The 19,198-nt window shown below is 37.9% G+C and overlaps 1 protein-coding gene across 3 annotated transcripts in view; it reads left to right on the top strand.

Moving 5' to 3' along the window:
• Positions 1–19,198, top strand: part of LOC121738159 (nephrin) — a 269,086-nt gene that overhangs the window by 224,170 nt on the left and 25,718 nt on the right. For all 3 annotated transcript variants that reach the window (XM_042130052.1, XM_042130050.1, XM_042130051.1), the window contains exons 12-21: positions 4,411–4,547; positions 5,610–5,763; positions 7,921–8,058; positions 8,339–8,503; positions 10,250–10,405; positions 14,009–14,140; positions 14,573–14,653; positions 15,453–15,735; positions 17,010–17,245; positions 18,698–18,806. In XM_042130052.1, coding sequence (XP_041985986.1) covers positions 4,411–4,547; positions 5,610–5,763; positions 7,921–8,058; positions 8,339–8,503; positions 10,250–10,405; positions 14,009–14,140; positions 14,573–14,653; positions 15,453–15,735; positions 17,010–17,245; positions 18,698–18,806 — 1,591 coding nt within the window. The remainder of the gene's footprint in view (positions 1–4,410; positions 4,548–5,609; positions 5,764–7,920; positions 8,059–8,338; positions 8,504–10,249; positions 10,406–14,008; positions 14,141–14,572; positions 14,654–15,452; positions 15,736–17,009; positions 17,246–18,697; positions 18,807–19,198) is intronic.

Below are 19,198 nucleotides of genomic sequence, written 5' to 3'. Positions count from 1 at the left end.
TGCTATGTTCAGTTTTAAGAGCTCGCCTGACTCTAAAAATCAAACATCGTCCTTCTCTCTTCACACTCACGCTCGTCTTTCATATGCCAGGTGAAAAAGGACGACGCGGAATCATCGCCGAGTTAGTTTTACTTGAATAAAAGACGAACTATAATGATTATGAAAAAAGGTATTGATAAAACCTAAGAGCAAATTTAGGTTTTATCAATACCTTTTTAGATATTAAAAAATATTAAAGAAAAGACAGCAAACTTCGAAGATCCAAGCAAAAATGTGTCTAAAACAAGGTTTTTTGTAAAAAAACTATCGAGCATTTATTCAGTAATCGTGTTTTCTTTCGTCTTGAGCATTTAATCTTCATGAACTGAAGTTACTTGTGTCAAAAAATCAGTTTTCTAGACCTTACAGATTTTGAGATCTAGGTTAAAGTATGTAGTCAAGTTAGGGTCATATGCGCTTTTAATAATTCGCTTCGATGCGCTTCGACTCTGCACTAGTATAAATTGACCCTAACGCTGTCATCATACAAAAACGCCATTTTTGACAGTTCTCCTTTACCAGCAGCGTCCCCGCCCACGTTCATTTCAAGCCTTGTCGGACCAGCTGTCATCTGTCAAATTCTGTGGTGAAAGTTAAATGTAAGCCTTAACTATAGTTAAGGCTTAGTTGGTTATAACCATAACTTTAACTTTAACCACGCCTCTAGTGCAACCCTCTCTAAAACATTCAGCGTTGCCAGACTTCGACATGAAGTTTGTGTACTAGACGTATGCGAGTTATAATTATTGCATAAGTTGATAAAAAATGCTATGCTTTGGAGTTTAGCTTTACCGCGGCAGTTCCCGAGTGCCACTCTTTTTTTTAATATCTTTATTTATACTTATTATAAGAAGGTGGAAGTTTATTTCGCGGAATATCGCTAAAAATAATAACAAACTAAATTTTAAGCTATGGTGTTCTGCAAAGTAACGCTTGATTCCATTAACTATTATATTATGTACAATGATATAATAATAAAAAACTCAAAGCAGATATGTTACTACCGCGCGCGTTGTGAAGCTTCAAATACGACCCAATTGGGTCGTCTTTTATTTAGTCTGTCTCTTTTATGTAAATGGCATTTCGTATCTTTTGTTTCACTTATCTGTCAAATTTGTCAATGTTGTTCGGAAGAGATTTAAGCCGGAAAATAGTATGAACGTAACAGATCTGTGTACGTAACAGTTCCTTTGACGTATTTGGCATACACTCCCCTTTTTCGCAGTCAGGTAACACATACTATTCAAAGAACATTTATCATTTTAATTCGCACACTAACCAACTTTCAACTGAAACTTACCATAACTTGGCAAGACTTACCGCAAGTCGGTAAGTCTTGCCGGGGGTAAATTGAAACAGGTGTAGAGAAAGTTAAGTTGTGGAATAATTGTTAATGTTGAATGTATTCACGATGTATCCAGCTACGACGTGTCTGTCCGTCTGTCTATATGTGTAGTAACCTGAAGTGAGTTATCAATTCGGCCCGTATGTATTTCCCAGAACTGCCCAATTTTCGTATTTGTATAATCAGGGCGAGCGAAGCGAGCATTTTTGTGGTACATTTTACGGAAAAATTATCACGTCTATTGAAATCAATAGCTTTATGAGGGCTCGCGTCGTATTTCTGCGTGGTAATAATCTTTAAGGCAGTTTTTTTTCATATTCTACCTGGACTGACCACCACAAAATGTACAGGTTGTGGGATATACTAGGGCACAGAATATATATTAGTAGTACCAAACTAGGGCTCGCTTCGCTCACCCTAATTATTTTTATGTTCTGCTATTTATTGTAAAAGGAGAAGATAATAGAAAGCAATTTTGTTATCATAGTGATAATGAACAAGAACATAATTCTGTTCGCAGTGTTTAATTAAAATAATGGATAAGGTTGTCTACTGACAGGCGACAGAAAATCTTAAACTACATGTAAGAAAATATAAAAAATACATGTGGCACTCAAGGACTGCCGCGGTAAAGCTATTGCATAGCTTTTATCAACTTATGCAATTATAATTCGCATACGTCTAGTTGCACGCACACAAACACCGTGCCGAAGTCTAGCCACACTGCAAGGCTGTGCCGGTTACGTTGTCAGGTTTTTCCAGCTGTGAGCGAGCTGATGATGATGAATTATGGCTTAACATCGAGTTAGCTTTCAAACAACAAAAACTAGATTAAACGCCCACTAGTTTGGATACTACGATGCAATGGACTGACAAACACACAGACAAATATGACAAACTTAACCTTCTGTTTTCGTTGGAAGTTAAAAAAGCCAAGAGTCTAGCAGTGTTTCCGGACCCAAACGACTTACCACCTGCAAGCTTCATGAAGACAGCGTATTCCCTCTTCAAAGGCCTGCAACGCACCTGCAGCTCTTCTCATGGACACTCTCCATGGGCGACGGCTGTTACTTTCCATTAGGTCACCCGTTTGCTCGTTTCCCCGCTTATTTAAAAAAATATTCTTAACTGTCATGTAAACAGAAAGACAAGCTTTCCAAAGTGACAGACAAAGACAAGCTTTCCATAGTGACAGACAAATAAAAGCTTTTCAAAGTGACAGACAAAGACAAGCCTGTCATGGTGACAGACCAATACAAGCTTTTCAAAGTGACAGACGCATACCTTATTTGCAAAGTCGCCCCCTTATAGGCCCCTTAACGTAATATTAGCCGCTATAACGCGCACTTTACGGTCTAACGTCGCGTCTACGTTATATAAAACCGTCATTAAACGTAGTAACGTAGATCACATCTAATCTTTGGCGATTCGTTACTTTAACACTCACAAAAGTCAGATAAATGTAATCTATAGGATCTCATTGATGTAAACTAAGAATTCACGACTCCATTAATGTCCTTACTTATTATACAGTGTGTAACAAAAATAAGTGATAATACTTTAGGGTGTGTACGTGTTCCTTGTACAGATTTCACTGTGAAAGTAGCAGCTCTGAAAGATGAATTTATTTTTTTCACGAGTTTCCCCATACAAAAGTGAAAAAATTTTTTGGTCTTTCAGCGCTGCTACTTTCACAGTGAACTCTCTACAAGGAACACGTACACACCCTAAAGTATTATCACTTATTTTCGTTACACACTGTATATTCCTGCTATATATAATCCTGTTATATATTACTCCTGCGTAACTAGCCTGGTTTCATTGAAACCAGAGTGCTCTTGTGTATTGCGCACACACTTGGGCGCTATAAAATTACTCCTGAGTATATAACCTAGTTTCAGAACGTTTCGTGGCCGTTTTCATTAGAGCCACAACACGGATTCGCGTCGTGGCTGTTTTTAAATGCTTAGAACGCGTCATGGCTTTTCTCGATTACCACAACGCGTTGTGGTCGAATAGCACGTCAGCCATGACACGAATTTTGCTTTGTGGTATTTCTGTGATTGCCAGAACGCGTCGTGGCCGTTTCACTATGACCACAACGCGTTGTGAGCCATTTTTTCGGTCACTGAGCGTTTTCGGTCTTTGAGCGTAACATATATAATAATAATTCTTAACGCGAGCGAAGTCGCCGGCTCGAATTAGTATAATTAAAGCGTACATAATAAGCAGACGCAGTACTCATGTTTATATTAGTACAATTTTAATGTTATAACGCGTTATTACAAAACTTTTTGCTTCTGTTTCCGCAGAGATATAAAATAAAACGATGTTATAATGAAATTACTTTTTCCCGTATTTGCTACAACATTAAATAATTATGTTCTTTCTGAATAAATCAGCGTAAACTGTACATTTTTCATTAATAATAAGTATATGTTTTAAAAGTAGCCGTTATCCGCGACATGATACGCGCAATATCAAATCCCGTAGGAATAGTTTATTTTTCCGTGATAAAAAGTAGCCTATGTCCTTCCCCGTGGTCTACTCTATACTTTATCCAAATATCATCAAAATTGGTTCAGCAGTTTTAGCGTAAAAAGTAACATACAAACACACTTTCGCTACAATAATAATATAGAAGGACTTTGCTTTTTGTGTTTCTTCATTTTTAAGCTATTGCATACCTTTTGTCACGGGCTGTCGAGCGCGGCGACCGAATCAAGAAATTCCGTAACGAAAAACACCTAACATTCGTCTAGCATCGTGTAGTGCTCGCCGCATCGACCGGCATAGCGGTGCTGCGTACTGCTATGCGTACCGCTATGCCGGTCAGTGCGACGTTGCCAGACTTCGGCACGGTGTTTGTGTGCGTGCGACGTATGCGATTTGTAATTGCATAAGTTGATAAATATGCTTTGGAATAGCTAGCCACACGTGTTTTATTGTTTTTTTTTGTCCTTAAATATAATATAGATGGATGTTTTTGTATTTCTTCTTTTTTATTGTTTTTTTTTTGTCTCCAGACCCCCCGTCGGCGCCCATCGTCACCGGCTACGTCCCTGGTACCACTTTAGCCGCGGGAACCGTACAGAAGATATCCTGTATGTCGACAGGCGGCAACCCTCTAGCCACGCTGACTTGGTTCAAAAATGATAAGAAGGTATTGTATTTTGCCTTGCATTTTAAAATCTGATATTCTTACACTTAAAAAGATGACAACGCACCTGCATCTCTTCTGATGTTGGCAGTGCCCATGGGTGACGGTAGGTGATTTCCATCAGGTGACCTGTTTGCTTGTTTGTAACTTTATAAAAAAGCAGATATTTTTACATCTAATGCCGCACTTAGAGACATAAAAAACGAAACATCTATTGAACAGTTGTTTTAAGACCATTTTGTGGTGAATTTTTCTCTAATCAACTGTTCAACAGGTGTTTAAATCTTTTGTAGTGAGACCGTTACTCATTACGTAAGTTATCATTTTCATTTAATGACCTTTCATTTAATGAACAGTTTGACGGAAAATGTACGGAGCTTATGACGTCATAATCTTTTATAATTTAAGTTATCATTAAAAGTCTCCTAATTTAAGTCTCCTAAATTAAGACGTGGGAGAGCCATGCTTCGGCACGAATGGGCCGGCTCGACCGGAGAAATACCACGTCCTCACAGAAAACCGGCGTGAAACAGCGCTTCCGCTGTGTTTCGCCGAGTGAGTGAGTTCACCGGAGGCCCAATCCCCTACCCTTTTCCTTTCCCTACCCTCCCCTATTTCCTACCGTACCCTCCCCTATTCTCTTCCGTACCCTCCCCTATTCCCTTCCCTACCCTCCCCTATTACCCCTTAAAAGGCCGGCAACGCACCTGCAGCTCTTCTGATGCTGCGAGTGTCCATGGGCGACGGAAGTTGCTTTCCATCAGGTGACCCGTTTGCTCGTTTGCCCCCTTATTTCATAAAAAAATTTTTATTGAAGATTGTAAAGTATAATAACACTTTATATTACATCAAAGTCTACTTGATGATTCAAATAGACTTTGACGAACAGTTTGACACAAAATGCTTAAATCATATGCATATTTGGAGCATACATCATATCTTAATGACAATCATAGTGTTAAATCTATTGACAATCTTGGTAGCAATCATAGCAATTAGTAATTTTAAACATTTCTTTTTATCTCTATACTTTTTCGTTCTCTCTTATCTCTCCTTCCATTGCAGATCCACTCCACCACGAAGACATCAGACAAGGCGGTCACAGCAGAGATCTCCATCCTCACGAATGTGACAGACAACCAGGCTCAGTACCGATGCGAAGCCACCAACAGCGCAACTGAAATACCCCTGTTTGAGACTGTCACGCTGAATGTTCACTGTAAGTAATACTTTAGCACGAAATGACTGACTGACATACCTACAGACTTGACTAAAATCTGACTGAAACCCCTATATACTTGACTAAAATCTGACTGAAATCCCTACATACTTGACTAAAATCTGACTGAAACCCCTATATACTTGACTAAAATCTGACTGAAATCCCTACATACTTGACTAAAATCTGACTGAAAAGCCTACTACTTGACTAAAATCTGACTGACAAATAAGCTCAGTACCGCTGTACTACCAACAGCGCGACTGAAATACCTCTTTTCTTACTGTCACGCTGAATATTTACTGTAAGTTACTGAAATGTTAGTCACAAAGATCTGACCAACATACCTACATAATTGATTTACAATACACAATTCCCTTGTTCAAGACTGTGACGCTGGATGGTCACTGTAATGTTTCAGAAGGGAACGACTGACAAATCGCAGCAATCTGACTGACATACGTCTGACAAGTTAGTGAGAGTCATCTGACAATCTTGTTGGATAATAATTGGGTATTTTCGGAAAACGGCTATGAATAAATGGGCAACTTTCAAATGCAAATGCAAACCGCATTTTTTTTTTAATGAAATAAGGAGGCAAACGAGCAAACGGGTCACCTGATGGAAAGCAACCTCCGTCGCCCATGGACACTCGCAGCATCAGAAGAGCTGCAGGTGCGTTGCCGGCCTTTTAAGGGGTAACAGGGGAGGGTAGGGAAGGGAATTACAGGGGAGGGTGAGGAAGGAAATAGGGGAGGGTAGGGAAGAGAAAAGGGTAGGGGATTGGGCCTCCGGTAAACTCACTCACTCGGCGAAACACAGTGCAAGCGCTGTTTCACGCCGGTTTTCTGTGAGGACGTGCCGAAGCATGGCTCTCCCACGTCAAAAAATTTAAGAGTTTTATAATACCAAAATTCGTACATAATTATTATGGTTATTAAAATTATTGTCTATAATAACGAATGCACTTTGAGTTAACGTCCACCTTTATAAGACTGCAAGAACAATACCTTTTTGGTTCCCTAGCTGTGTAATAAATCTTATTCCTAAGAGTTAAATTTAATTTAATTCAACCGCATCAAGATAATAATGGCCAGTATTTTTCACCATTTAATTAGCTAAACTCACCCATTCAAAGTCTTTTAAAAGCTTTAAAAGATTTCAATTAAAGTTTTAGCTTTCATCTACACGTCCTTTCATTACACTATGAAAGAAATCAAAAAATGTGCTCCAAAGACTTTCATTTAACTAGTTTCGAGAGATGGGAAATTTTTGTCGATATCGATATTTTCTGGAAAACTTTTTGTGAGCAATCAAAGCATAAAATGGTGTGTAAATGAGATTGCATCTTTAAAATGAGGGCCTCTCAGCACGAATGGGATAGCTACTGAATCAACTCCACGGCTTCCTAGTAAACCGGCGTTAAACAATATTTATGTTATCTTTCACCAACTGTGTGAGTTTACACCTTACTTATTATAAAACGTTTGAAAAAATTTTGTATTCAGTAAATTGCTGTCCAAGAAAATATGTATTTGTAATTTGTTATATAATTATTTTATAAGTATAATATAATTGCGTAAATAGAATACAAAAAAATAATTTTCCTCCATAAAGTTGTTATCGACTTATTTTATCTCATTTTTAAAGCCTATTAATACATATTTTTTACTAAACAATATAATTTAATAATAAAATAAGCATCATATCTATAACTCAAATAATCAAGTCACCATCAAATCACACATCGATATTATATCGACAAAAAATGTCCCCTCCCTATTCTCCACCCTATGTGCAAATAAAAAACGCACCAAACGGGTTAAAGTCCGAACAGTTTGCGGCTAAATACAGCCTATGTCTGGACTTTTATACGTCTACTATTTTTTAACTGACATCCAAAAAAGAGTAGGCTCTTTTATTATTATACAAATGGACTAGAAGACGCCGGCAACTCCGTTGCGCCAAAATTCGTGATAAAAAATATCCTATGTCCTTAAATATCCTTTCCTGGGACTTATCCTTTGAGGATCTCCATTCTTCATACCTTTCAGCAAAATCGGTTCAGCGGTTTGAGCGTGAAGAGGTAAAGGCAGACCGACAGACAGACTGATACAATTTCGTATTTATTATTAAGTATGAATGTTTCATCCCCAGTCGCCCCCGAAGCGGTAAAGGTTCGTGCGGAACCTGAGGAACTGAAGCCAGGTCTCGAAGCGACACTGTACTGCGACGCCGCGTCCAGCAACCCGCCAGCAACGCTATCTTGGTGGAGGGACGGCATTCCGGTCAAAGGTGAGCCTTTTAACGAATAAAATACAGCTTTGTACCTTTCTTAACGAAAGAAATACAGCTTTGTACCTTTTTTTAACGAATAAGTTACAGTTTTGTACCGTTTGTAACGAACAAAATACAGTTTTGTACCTTTTTAACGAATAAAATACAGCTTTGTACCGTCTTTAACGAATTAAATACAGTTTTGTACCTTTCTTACTAAAATGATTCAGTTTCTTACCTCAATAAACTAAAATTTCTTTATTTTCGCATGTCATGTCTAACCAAACCTTCCATCCAGGTCTACCGATGCAGCTGAAGAAGGGACTCCACGGAGGGACAGTCTCCAGCATTGAACTCAAGCTTAACATAACCAAGGACCTGAACGGAGCTGTCTATACATGCGAGGCTATGAACGAAGCGTTACAAAGGAGCGTCCATGATGCCCTGCCCCTGAAAGTGTTGTGTGAGTATGGGCGATGTTCATCAAAGAGGGGAAATTTTTCAATAGTGGGGATATTTGTCAAAGTTCACTATTTTCTAACTCTGAAAGTGTTTTATGAGTATGGGGGAATATGTCAAAAGTGGGGCAAAATCTACAAAAGTAGAGACTAATGGGATATATTTGTTAAAATACACGATGAACTGCCCCTGAAAATTATGAGTTTGGGGGAAAATATCAAAGTGAGGCAAATAGTACAAAAGCGGGAGATTCTAATGGGGGATATTTATCAAAGCATACGATGCCCTGCACCTGAAAGTAAAATCATCAAAAATAAAAATAAAATCACCTAGAAAAAATACAATTTCAGGGTATCCTTTTGTTTACTTATTATAAGTAATCAAAAAGAAGCGTACCTTATAAAAATAATAAAATTTTAAAATAATCACTCCGTATTGCCATGTAAAAATATTCATGAAATTACTTAATAAGTTGCCAAAAAAATAATTAAACATTGATGGAACGCCTAAGTGAGTTGGCAAATTAATTAACAGATTTTAAAAAACGATTGAGCGCAATAATAATATTTTTTTGGCCATTTTCTCCTGAATAAACACGTGTTTATAAAATTGAGATTTTGGATTAAAACGTTCAATCATTTTTACCTGACTGCAGTTGCAGTTAAACCTGTCCGTTACCGCTTCATGATTAAACAGTTTTACCAATTTAGATGAAAAATGTCATAACGATTTTCGAGTTCCAGGAAATTGTATCTAAATTTCCATTCTCGAACAGAAATCGCATTTTCCGCAACAAAAACTATCATACTATGTCCTTTCTCGTTTCTCAAAAAATATCTACGCCAATTTTCATGTAAATCGATTAAGCCGTTTAAGAGTTAATGACAACAGACAAACACCTTAGCCTTCATATTATTAAAGAGCTAGTAAGGATTGTTTGACATAATATATATGTCGCAGACAAATTGTATAATCCGCCGTATTACATTACGGCTAGCTGTTTTAAAAAAATAGGGCCGTGTTTTAATGCACAGGTTTAACGATTAGCCGAATTGTTATTGCGATACGTTCTTCAATAGGGCGGCCCACGTTTAGCCGCATCGTACTTTCTTTACTATTTTACATTGAGAATAATAGAAATTCTTTAATTGCACCTGAAAATTGTTCTGAAAGTTACTGTTTTCTTTGTTTAATTTACTCAGAACTTCGCAATTTAGCAACACACTTTTGGTATCCAACGCCAATGTTCTTGTTATGTCACAGGCAGTGCCAAGAGTATTAAGAATCGAAACTAAAAACTGTCAAAGAGGCGACATATCTTTCGCTTTATTACATTATGGCTAGCCGTTTTGAATAACGTATGGCGCCGAATACATTCTGGCGATTTATCATTCAGCCGCATTTAATCCGGCTAATCGATAAATAAATGCATTACAAAACGGCTCTGTTTTTTAAAACAGCTTGCCGTAATGAAAATGGCGGATTATACAATCCGCCTGCGACATATAGATTATAATATTACCTATTATAGATGAGAGAAGTTGATTCCTAGGCAGATGGCGGACCTAAGTAATTTGGTCGCGTTAACTCAAACCCATCAGACCGATCACAGCCAACATTGAATTGACGTAAACCAAACCAAACCAAATGACGTAGGTCCGTCAACTGCCTACGAATCAGTTTTCACGATGGTACATATTTGATATCAAACCCCCATCGAAACCCCGTTTCACATTCCCCCATCTTCCAGACGCCCCCATCTTCGATGAGGCCCCACTGACTGCTGCTGGCGTCGAAAACGAACCCCTGGTGATCATGCTGCGAGCCGACGGCAACCCCAGCGCCGTCACATACACCTGGACGAAGGACGGACTCCCCATCACGCAGTCGTCGTATAGCACATCGAGTGAGTATTGCGCACACACAGCGGCAGTACAGGATAACCGTATCTTTACGCGAGTTATATGCACGTAGGACGGACTTACTATCACGCAGTCGTCGAATAGCACGTCGAGTGAGTATTGCGCACACACAGCGGCAGTATAGATTACCAGTTTATTTTACGCGAGTTGCTATATGGACGTAAGACGGACTCCCAATCACGCAGTCGTCGTATAGCACGTTGAGTGAGTATCGCGCACACACAGCGGCAGTATAGGATAACGCTGATTAAAGTCACATGAGTTGTTCGAGTAGTAGACTGCTATTAGTAGAGGCGCGTCAAGCTAGGGCCGTATATTGCTCACACACAAGGGCAGTATAAGATAACCCGGTTCAATGTGACCCTAATTGTTCGAGTAGTAGACTGTCATTGTAAAAAGCAAATGGAACTAGGGCTGTGTATTCCGCACAAACGTAGGCAGTATAAGATGTATAGTGCCATGCTAATTTAGTTAAGTACGCAGATCCCATTTATTTAGAGCACAAGAAAGGGCTGTGTATTGCGCACACACAAGATCAATATAGCCCGGTTGTTGCGAATTACTATTCGGCGTTTAAAACCCTAAGTACTTTATTATAAAGCTAGATGACGCCCGCAACTCCGTTGCGCCAAAATTCATTTATCGCGCGGGAACCGTACATTTTTCGGGATAAAAAGTATGTTATGTCCTTTCCCGGGACTCAAAGTATCTCCATATCAAATTTCAGCAAAATCGGTTCAGCGGTTTTGGCGTGAAGAGGTAACAGACAGACAGACAGACAGACACACTTTCGCATTTATAATATTAGTATGGATGAGACTCTCTTAAAAGTTTACCGTAGCATTATTTACCTTAGAAATATACCTCTCATCTTCATAATTTATCTCTCTTTTCTCGAAATCTCTCGTTTGTCGTATTAAGGCAAGAAACATACCTTGTTATGGTAGTTAGAGAAAGAAATAAAAGTCTACGCGTGTAACGTACAAAAGAAAAGTGTACTAAATTGTGAAACTCAATTTCAAACTTTTAAGTACGAATTGTTTGAAGGTCATAATGATACCTTTGACGACCTCTGTGGCTCAGTTGGTGGTACATTAGTAGCGAAAGCCGGGGGTCGCGGGTTCGAATCCCGCCGACGGAACAAAAAAATGTTCAATTTTCCTGGGTCTTGGATGTGTATTAAATGTATGTATGATATAATAAAAATCTGAAATATATGTATAACATAAAAGTATTAAATATATTTCCGTTGTCTGGTACCCGTAACACAAGTCCTTCAGGTACTTAGCACGGGGCCAGACTGACATGGTGTGAAGCGTCCATAGATATAAAAAAATACCATGATATAAATAGCAGACGATTTGCGATGGAAAAGTCAATTGTAGCATTGAACTTATTAATAAACTATACTGTACTTGGCGAAACATGGCGGTAGAGGTCATTGACTTCGATGCCGCGATTGACAACATCTGAGTTCTGACACTTCATTGTCAATCGCGGTTTATATATAACATGACAAGTTTTTGACAGGGAGTCATGACCGCTACCGCCATGTTTCTCCGAGTACAGTATAGTTAGATAACACCCGATAAAAAGTATCCTACTCGTATGTCCTTTCCCAGGACTCAAAGTATCTCCATACCAACTTTCAGGCGGACAGACAGAATTTTAGCCAATATTCTACAAAAAATGCCAAGAGCCAGTCAAATATAACGCTCGAATATTAATTTTTGCCAAATTTTAACACATATCAACATAATATTATTTGAGATCACAATAATGGGCTACTTATTTCCCGGCAAAATGTACATTTTCCGCGGCCTTTTCGTAAACAAGTCAGCGTTCATTTGTTTATCTTGAAGCCTCATCTTTTCCTGGCATTAAAAATGAAGGATAATTTTTCTCTTTGTAAAATATATTTTCCGTGTAGACACATATACACTTTTAATCAAGTATAATTTAAGATGAAAGCAACAATATCCTTCTCAGATGTTTTTTTTTCTAGCACAACGTTCAAGACAATCAGATTTACCCGAATATGGCGAAATAGGGTTCTTTTTTTATTTTTTTATTATGAAATTTAAATTAGCTTTTATCGGCTTCACTACGGTACAAAGTAGTTGTGACAGTATTTTTTTTATGAAATAAGGGGGCAAACGAGCAAACGAGTCACCTGATGGAAAGCAACTTCCATCGCCCATGGACACTCGGAGCATCAGAAGAGCTGCAGGTGCGTTGCCGACCTTTTAAGAGGGAATAGGGTAATATGGGAGGGTAGGGAAGGGAATAGGGGAGGATAGGGAAGGAAATAGGAGAGGGTAGGGAAAGGAAAAAGGTAGGGAATTGGGCCTCCGGTAAACTCACTCACTCGGCGAAACACAGCGCAAGCGCTATTTCACGCCGGTTTTCTGTGAGCCCGTGGTATTTCTCCGGTCGAGCCGGCCCAGTCGTGCCGAAGCATGGCTCTCCCAGGGTAAAGATTTTGGTAGTCTATGTTTGTTCTATTGTAGCGCCTAAACTACTGATCTTTGTATTTATCTGTGTGTGTTAAGTACCTATCTATCCTATCTTTCTACTACTATTCTACTAAACTAAATGTTGCCGGGCAGACGCAATACAAAGTGTTTATCATTTTCCAAAGTTTTAACTATATTTTATTGCGAAGTTACATCAGAATCGATCCAGTAGTTTCAGAGCATATTCAATACATACACACTATGTTCTATTCCTATATTAAATTATGTTTAATACATCTGAATTATGGACATATTAATTTCAATAATTGTGATATATATCTGTTGAAATTAAACGTATATTATGTAGCTTAATATAAGCTAATGTTATATTATAACATTAAACATATTAGTTTGTATTTAGATGTAACATTCAATACATAACTGCCTCTGAAATAAACTTCTATTCCTGATTATATTTTGCAATGAACCCTATTATTTTTAGAAAAAAGTTATCTGTAATTTAATCCAGAGTTTCAACTATTACAATACCAAATTTCATTAAAATCGTTTTGGCAGTTTTTTTGGCGGTTGTAAACAAGATGTCTTCGACTGTGAATAGTCATAAACAGAAATTATATCTGTCTACAGTGTGTAGCAAAAATAAGTGATAATACTTTAGGGTGTGTACGTGTTCCTTGTAGAGAGATCACTGTGAAGGTAGCAGCACTGAAAGACGATTTTTTTTTCACTTTTGTATGGGCAAGGGCCCGAGCGTCACAAGTCTCCCCATACAAAAGTGAAAAAAATTTTTGGGCTTTCAGCGCTGCTACTTTCACAGTGAACTCTCTACAAGGAACACGTACACACCCTAAAGTATTATCACTTATTTTTGTTACAACCTGTATACATACGCATAATATTAATATAAACGCGAAAGTTTGTCAGGTTGTCTGTTTCCTCTTCTATCTTATGTCCTTTCTCTCGCAAGTGTCTCCATACCAAATTTCAGCAAAATCGGTTCATTGGTTTAGGCGTGTAGAGGTAACAGACAGTTTTCGCATTTATAACTTAAGTATGCAAAGTATGAATATAAAATATGTTACCTTATTTTACCTAAGATTATTGTTACAGACGACAGAATAATATCGGAAGGGGGCATGCTGAATATGACGCGGCTGTCGCGTCATGATGCCGGCGTGTACACCTGCGAGGCTGTCAACTCCCAGGGAGCGGCCACTGTCAACATCACTGTCAATGTCCACTGTGAGTATGCTGTCAAAATATCACTTTAGTCTTTTCTAAAGAAAAAAATATTTAAATTCGTGCTCAAAGTTTCCATTACATACATACAGCCTTAGGTATACCTTATATTATAGCGATAGGATATACTACTGCAATGTTTTCACGCTAGACGACCAGCACAGACAGTAAACAAGTTTGTTCAGTGTTTGACAAAGTTTATGTTAATATTCTGATATGACGTGTGCAACACGTCTGATTTGGTCGGATTATTTACTGTATCTACTAGTAGCGCTCTCTGTTCTGTTCTTTGCGTAACATTCCCTATTGTTAAAGAATTTTGAGAAGTAATAAAAATGAATGCTTGTGGTGATGATGGTGATGACAAAGATAAAAGGGGTCATTAAAAATAAGATGAAGATGATAATATGAAAACTAATAATACTATTCTTTCAGATGCTGCGGGCATTAAGTCAGTTGTTCAGCAAGGAATAGTGGCACCGAACGAAGACGCGGTACTGGCTTGTACTGCTACAGGTAAGATATATAATAATAAGTTTTGTAAAATAGCACCTGGTAGTGCTTTTTATTTGTATAATAGATTTTCTCTATCAGTATTACATACAACAAAGGACATAACCGTAATCAACGATTAGTAGACTATGGTAATTGCAAAATATTATCTGTAATTTTTCTCATAATAAATTCACATCGTTTCGATCAAGCCAATGTTAACTTACTTTATGTTGTATAAATGAATAGTCCATAATTGGAAAAATACGCAGCCAAAAAAGTTGAATATTACCCATCTATTGTAAAAAAAATCAACAATGAAATGTTATGTTATATAAATTCAACAATATTTCACTTGTTACAAAAGCTATTCAATGATTGCGATATTTTGTTCAAATTTTATTCAAATCCATTTACAGTTAAAAATTGATCAAATATATTCTCAATTACAATATATGTAGAAGTAATGAACGCGGTTGTCTCGTCTACAAACAAAGGCCTTTTACACCACAAGTTTTAATGAATTAAGTAATAAACCATGTTAAATTATAACAAAACGAAGTAACATTTCAGATCGTATGTAATTGTAAGACGATACACAAAGATAATTAAGGAGTTATACGAAATTAGGTGTTTTGAGTTATAGTAATAGAGAATGTGCCTCAGGGCTAGTTTTTGTCGCCGATTTTGTATCTTGTTTACATTAATGAGTATTTTGAGAAAAAAATTGAGCTGTATACGCTGTGTTAGATAACAGCTTATTTTTGAATGAATTCTTCTACATTCTTATTAGATCACCTTCTAACATACTTCTCTCTTCCAGGAAACCCCCTAACTTCAGACCACATAACTTGGCAGCGTCAGGACTACGATCTATCAACCCACACCATAACCTTTGAACCCAGGAACCAAACCAGCTTCCTCCTCATCGAGAGGGCTACCAGAGAAGATGTGGGTAACTTTGAATGCGTGGTCAACAACGGAATAGGAGGGGAGAGCAGACAGGAAGTGACGTTAGTGGTGAAGTTCAAACCGGAAATGAATACGTCGTCGATCCTGGCAAAATCTGCGAGCAACGCTGGGCAAGTGGGCAGATTGACTTGCAAGTGAGTATTTGCGATATTTTGCCCACAAAAACGTCCATTAAATAAATTAACCTTTTTTTATGAAATAAGGGGGCAAACGAGCAAACGGGTCACCTGATGGAAAGCAACTTCCGTCGCCCATGGACACTCACAGCATCAGAAGAGCTGCAAGTGCGTTGTCGGCCTTTTAAGAGGGAACAGGGTAATAGGGAGGGTAAGGATGGGTAGGGAAGGGAATAGGGTAGGGGATTGAGCCTCCGGTAAACTCACTCACTCGGCGAAACACAGCGCAAGCGCTGTTTCACGCCGGTTTTCTGTGAGAACGTGGTGTTTCTCCGGTCGAGCCAGCCCATTCGTGCCGAAGCATGGCTCTCCCACGTATCAAGTTCGCATGATAAAAGGACCTTTTTGAGTTGCGTTACAGCATTGCTATTTGTTGCTAATGTCGTATGATATGGTTTTATCTTAGTACTCGAATAAGATTTAAATTCATTAAAAAAAATATCCACAGCCGAACATATAACCTCCTCCTTTTTGGAAGTCGGTAAAAAAATTAACCTCTTTTTTTAATGTCGTTCTACAACAATTTTATTTAATCAGAGATATCGGAAATAATGGATAAAAATACAAACAAAACTGTAAATAAAATCTGATATCAATTCTTGTGCATGTAAAATTCGTGAATTTGATAGTGTGTTTCTGAATATAAATACTGAATAAATGTATCAATATTTTTAGTATTTAAACTTTTGCTTTGTTTAAAAACAAATTGAAAGATAAACATTCCAGTAGAAGTTTATTCGTTCAATGATTTATAAGTGTTTTCCGAAATCAGTTTGTCGCCCAAGATTCGTAAATTGTCCGGAACACACACTACACTAGTATGTCCTTTCCCGGGAAATGTCTCGAAAAGAAATTCCATCTAAATCGGTTCAGCGAATTAAACGCGAGACTTCGGACAAGACGTCTTTTTCATTTAAAATATTATTAGTATTGATTAATTGCTTAAACAATTTTGTGCGTCCTTTTATCTCATATAAATGATGAAAGTAATAGGCACCCTTAATCAAGAAATGTCGTAACGAAAAACACCTAACATTCGTCTAACGTCGTTTCGGATCGCCACATTTCAGCACTGTTTGTGTGCATGCGACTAGACGTATGCGAATAATTGCATAAGTTGATAAAAAATGCTATGCCTTTACTGTGGCAGTCTCCGAGTGCTACGCGTATCTTTTTAATTTCTTCATCTATCTACCTACCCCTATCTTCATCTTTATCTCTTATTCCTTTAGATGCAAGTCCGCACCCGCGCCCAACTTCACTTGGTCGAAATCCGGTATGAAGTTACCTGTGAACACTTCGACGAAATACTACGCTGAGACTCGTCGAATCGACGCCGTGACGTACACTTCGACACTCCTAGTGTCCGACGTCGGCAGTGATGACTATGGAGCTTACGAATGCGGCGCGAGGAACGAAATGGGACACTCCGTGACCACTGTGACACTGGATGTCACGGCTGCGCCAGGTATGTTTGATGCATGGAATATTGGTATCTATCCAGGTTAAGCGTAGATGTTTGTTACGCTTTTATGCAGAAACTACTGAACGAATCATCATGAAACTTTGTACACGAACTCTTGGAGGTATCAGTATCAAAAGTATCCTATGTTAATTTCATAGGATACTTTTTATTTCAAAAAAATACGATTAAAACTGCGTTGACGTGGACGCAGACGAAGTCGCGGGCACCAGCTAGTTAACTATAAAGGAATGCCTTAATGTTATTACCTAAATTGATGACATGAGGGGATGAAGTGGCCAGTGGGTAACTCGCAATTTGAAATCTATCGTTTTTGATTGCAAAATGATTTAAAATAAAAAAAATGTAGATTATATGCATAGCCAGATGATGAAGTAGGTAATTTAGAGGGTTTGTACAAATTGCAAGGAAAAAATGAGTAATCGTCCCTAAGTTATAAAGTGTTAGATATCGGGTTCTTCCAATTAGATTAAATCACTTATTCCCTAATCCCAAGTAAATTAAAGCATGAAAAAATTACACGTTTAGTGTTCACATAAAATATAGTAAAATCGTATTAGGTATTTTGTTTTTTCCCAATACATGTAGCTAGGCGGTTTCCGTCTATATTTTGATGCAAATCCACACCTGAAAATTCACAGCTGTATTTTCGCTACAACACACTATATCCCATCTCAATACTATCTCTTTATATATGTATATTGTCTTGAGACGCAATACGATACGTGCTCGCCATACCCACATTTAAATTATCATTTTTATAACATTCTGCTTTATTTATACAACGGTGTGTCAAAAAACGGAGATTTCGTTGATTAAAAGACAAAATGGCTCGCGGATATAAGCCATTATTTCATTCTCTTATGCAAGATTAAATGATTATTTAACTTTAATTCTGTGAAGTTTTTTTAGATTTAATTAAGATAAATTTACCATTAAATTTTGAGGGCGGCCGTAAGTTATAATTTTTAGCAAAACTTAAAATAAATTGATGATGAACATTATGAACGTCTTAAAAAAAGATCACCTGTCAGCTTACAGACGTTGTAGTTGTGTTTTGTTCTTCTTTAATCTATAGTATTTATATTTAACAAAGATTACTGCTACATTTGCAGTCATACTGTTATAATTTTAGTAGAAACACTGATCACTAATGCATTTGCAGAGATACTGATTGCTGATACATTTTTAGAGCTGATGCTCATACAATTATTACATTTAGCAGTAACACTGATCACTGATACGTATGCAGTGTGTCCAGAGTGACATTAATTACTAATGCAGTGATGTTGATGTAGGCAGTTTTAGCAGTGACGCTGATAACAGATAAATTTGCAGTAACACTGACTACTGCTACATCAGCAGTGATGCTGATACAAACACATTTGCAGTGATTCTTACACAGTTTTAGCAGTAACACTGATCACTGATTCACAGATCCGGTGCAGTCGATCGCCGTGACGAACGTCACGTACAACTCTGTGACGCTGAGCTGGACCGCCGGTTTCGATGGGGGACTCTTCACGTGGTTCAGGATTAGATACAGGTAAATATGTTACAGGGTAGTTATAGTCTGAATCGTGAGCAATGGCAAGAATCTTCATAAACTTTCCTAGATGAAGTTTTTGGCCACATCTCACGAAAATCTATATAAATTCCATTAGTCTCGCTAAAACTCGAGAAGAGCTGAACTGGTTTGGCTAGTTTTAATCCTATTCGTGGAATTTCAGGAAAAATATACATTAGGAGAAAAGTTATACGAAGTTTACCGGGTCGTCTATACACTATAATATGACGCCTCCATGGTCTAGTGGTATAGAGCGCGGCTCTTGACTCGGAGGTCGTGGGTTCGATTCCCGCGTTGGAAACATGTTATTTACAAGTTTGGTTAAGACAATGCAGGCTGATCACCTGATTTTCTGACATGTAAGATGATCC

This window comes from Aricia agestis, chromosome 22 (genome assembly GCF_905147365.1).
Source record: "Aricia agestis chromosome 22, ilAriAges1.1, whole genome shotgun sequence".
Lineage (NCBI taxonomy): Eukaryota > Metazoa > Arthropoda > Insecta > Lepidoptera > Lycaenidae > Aricia > Aricia agestis.
The sequence above is the reverse complement of the archived record's forward strand: the minus strand, read 5'-3'. Positions and strand labels throughout refer to the sequence as shown.